Below are 2,207 nucleotides of genomic sequence, written 5' to 3' on the forward strand. Positions count from 1 at the left end.
TCTTGAACCCATGGGCTCAGGCAATCCTCTCACCTCAGTCTCCCAAAGTGCTGGCATTATAGGCGTGAGCCACTGTGCCCAGTTAACATTTGTTTTTTAAGATGGGGTCTCACTATGTTCCCCAGCTGGTCTTGAACTCCCAGGTTCACGGGATCCTCCAGCCTCAGCCTCCTGCAAGTAGCTGGGATTACCAGTATGTGCCACCATGCCCAGCTCCTATCTGTACTAATAACATGCTGGGGGTGATTTGTCCACCTGGCTTCTTCTGAATAAACTCGTGAAGCTGAGAGAGCCCAGGTAGTCAAGCCACAGTCCGAGGAGAGTCCCGGCATTACAGGCCTGTCAGTTCATTCTTCCCTAGGGAGAATGCCCCAATCACTAAGAACATACAAGATATGGATACTGGGTGCATCTTTTCTCTTCTTTGGTTCACTCCAAAAATTGCACAGTTTTCTCCTTTGGGATCTTCAAGTAGAGAGTGTGAATTGATCAGTCTATATGAGTGAGTTAGCGGGGGTTAGGATCAAACGCTTCCCCCTTGTCCTTCATTCCTCTGGCTATTTTCAGGACTACCTGAAGGGAGACGCAGATTGCAAGTTCCGCTAGTAGGATTCCTAAACCATAACAGTCCACACACAAAAGTGGTTGACGTAGAATCAACCAGAATCAACCAGCGCAATAGACATTCTTTGAACTCTCCTATGGTGTTTCACCCTCTGCAGGAAAATAATTCACAAAAACACCAGGCCTTGAGCAGTATGCTTTATTCTCTTTTCCTCTGCCATCAGTATTCCAGTCACTAGATATGCTGTTCCCGTCCCTGGGATCTCCGGTTGGGAAAAATCTGGGCCCTATGCCACGACGCTCTCAACGGTAGAACAGAAGCACAGTTGCCTCCGTTATCTCCCGGCTGTTGCTGGAACTGATATGAGTTCCATATCCATTCCAGTCAAAGCTAGAAAAATCCCCACACTGCAAGGGATTGGCCTCAGGGAAGAATCCTCCTCCGCCAATGCAGTGCTAGGGCACAAGGAAAGGAGGAAGTGGTACTGAGAAGGCTGCTGCTGGGGCCAGTCACAGCTTTTTTGGTTTTTGTGTTTGACTTTTGTACAGCCAGGGTCTCTCTCTGTTGCCCAGGCTGGAGTACAATAGTCTGATTATAACTCACCGTAACCTCAAGCAATCCTCTCACCTCAATCTCCTGAAAAGCTGTGACTACAGACTTGTGCCACCATGCCCTGCTAATTTTTTGGTTTTGGGGTGGATTGTTTTTTGTTTGTTTGTAGAAACAGTCTTGCTATGTTGCCCAGGATATTCTCAAACTCCTGACCTCAAGCGATCCCCCCAAAGTGCTGGGATCTTAATGACATCTTAATGGCCAAAGTCACTGGAATCTTTGGTCGTAACCCGACGCTCCACTGGCAGGGTTGATATATTCCTCCCATAAAAACTTCAGTCTTTAGGTTTAGTGACATCATTGTCTCCCCGTGACTTTTCTTTTTTTGTATGTGTTTTGTTTTTTGTTTTTTGTTTTTTGTTTTTCTTTTGAGTTGGAGTCTTACTCTGTCACCTGGGCAACTTGGCGAGACCTCATCTCTACAATAAATCAAGAAATTACCCCATGACTTTTCTTCAACGTGTCTAAACATTCATTTAAGGCAGGAGGATTGAGGCCAGGAGTTCAAGACTAGTCTGAAGACTAACAAGACCCTATCTCTTAAAAGAAAAAAAGAAACGAAAAGAAAACAGGGCATGGTGGCATATGCCTGTAGTCCTAGCATGGGATGGTCACCCTCCTCACACACACACACACACACACACACACACACACACACACACACACACACTCATACCAAGTTGTTCCACACTCAACACACACATACACACCCTGACAAACTTGACCCTACTCACAAACCCCTTTTGTCCCACAAAGACTCACGTGCTCAGTGTTGCATCCCGTGACCCTCATTCCAGCACACAAGGCGTTGGCTGCTCTCTCATTATTAAATACCCTGAACTGAACAAATCCGGCAGTGAATTCCTCTGAAAACAAGAGGCAGAAAATAGCATTCAAGGAAGATGCTAGAAATGACTTTTTTTAGTTCAGCCCAGAGATTTCCAAAACCAAAACTCAAGCTACAGCCCAACCCTCCGCCACACTGGTAGAGCCCGGCACCTCTGTGGCAAATGACTGATGCAGCCCGGCT

At 46.5% G+C, this 2,207-nt stretch overlaps 1 protein-coding gene across 1 annotated transcript in view; it reads right to left on the bottom strand.

The window, feature by feature from the left end:
• Positions 1 to 754: 754 nt before the first annotated feature.
• Positions 755 to 2,207, bottom strand: part of ITLN1 (intelectin 1) — a 7,408-nt gene continuing 5,955 nt past the window's right edge. Inside the window, exons 7-8 of the mRNA XM_008074717.1 lie at positions 1,940 to 2,043; positions 755 to 1,020 (exon numbers count right to left, since the gene is read on the bottom strand). Coding sequence (XP_008072908.1) covers positions 868 to 1,020; positions 1,940 to 2,043 — 257 coding nt within the window. The 3' untranslated portion in view covers positions 755 to 867. The remainder of the gene's footprint in view (positions 1,021 to 1,939; positions 2,044 to 2,207) is intronic.

This window comes from Carlito syrichta, unplaced genomic scaffold (genome assembly GCF_000164805.1).
Source record: "Carlito syrichta isolate Samal-C Ts95f unplaced genomic scaffold, Tarsius_syrichta-2.0.1 Scaffold317242, whole genome shotgun sequence".
NCBI lineage: Eukaryota > Metazoa > Chordata > Mammalia > Primates > Tarsiidae > Carlito > Carlito syrichta.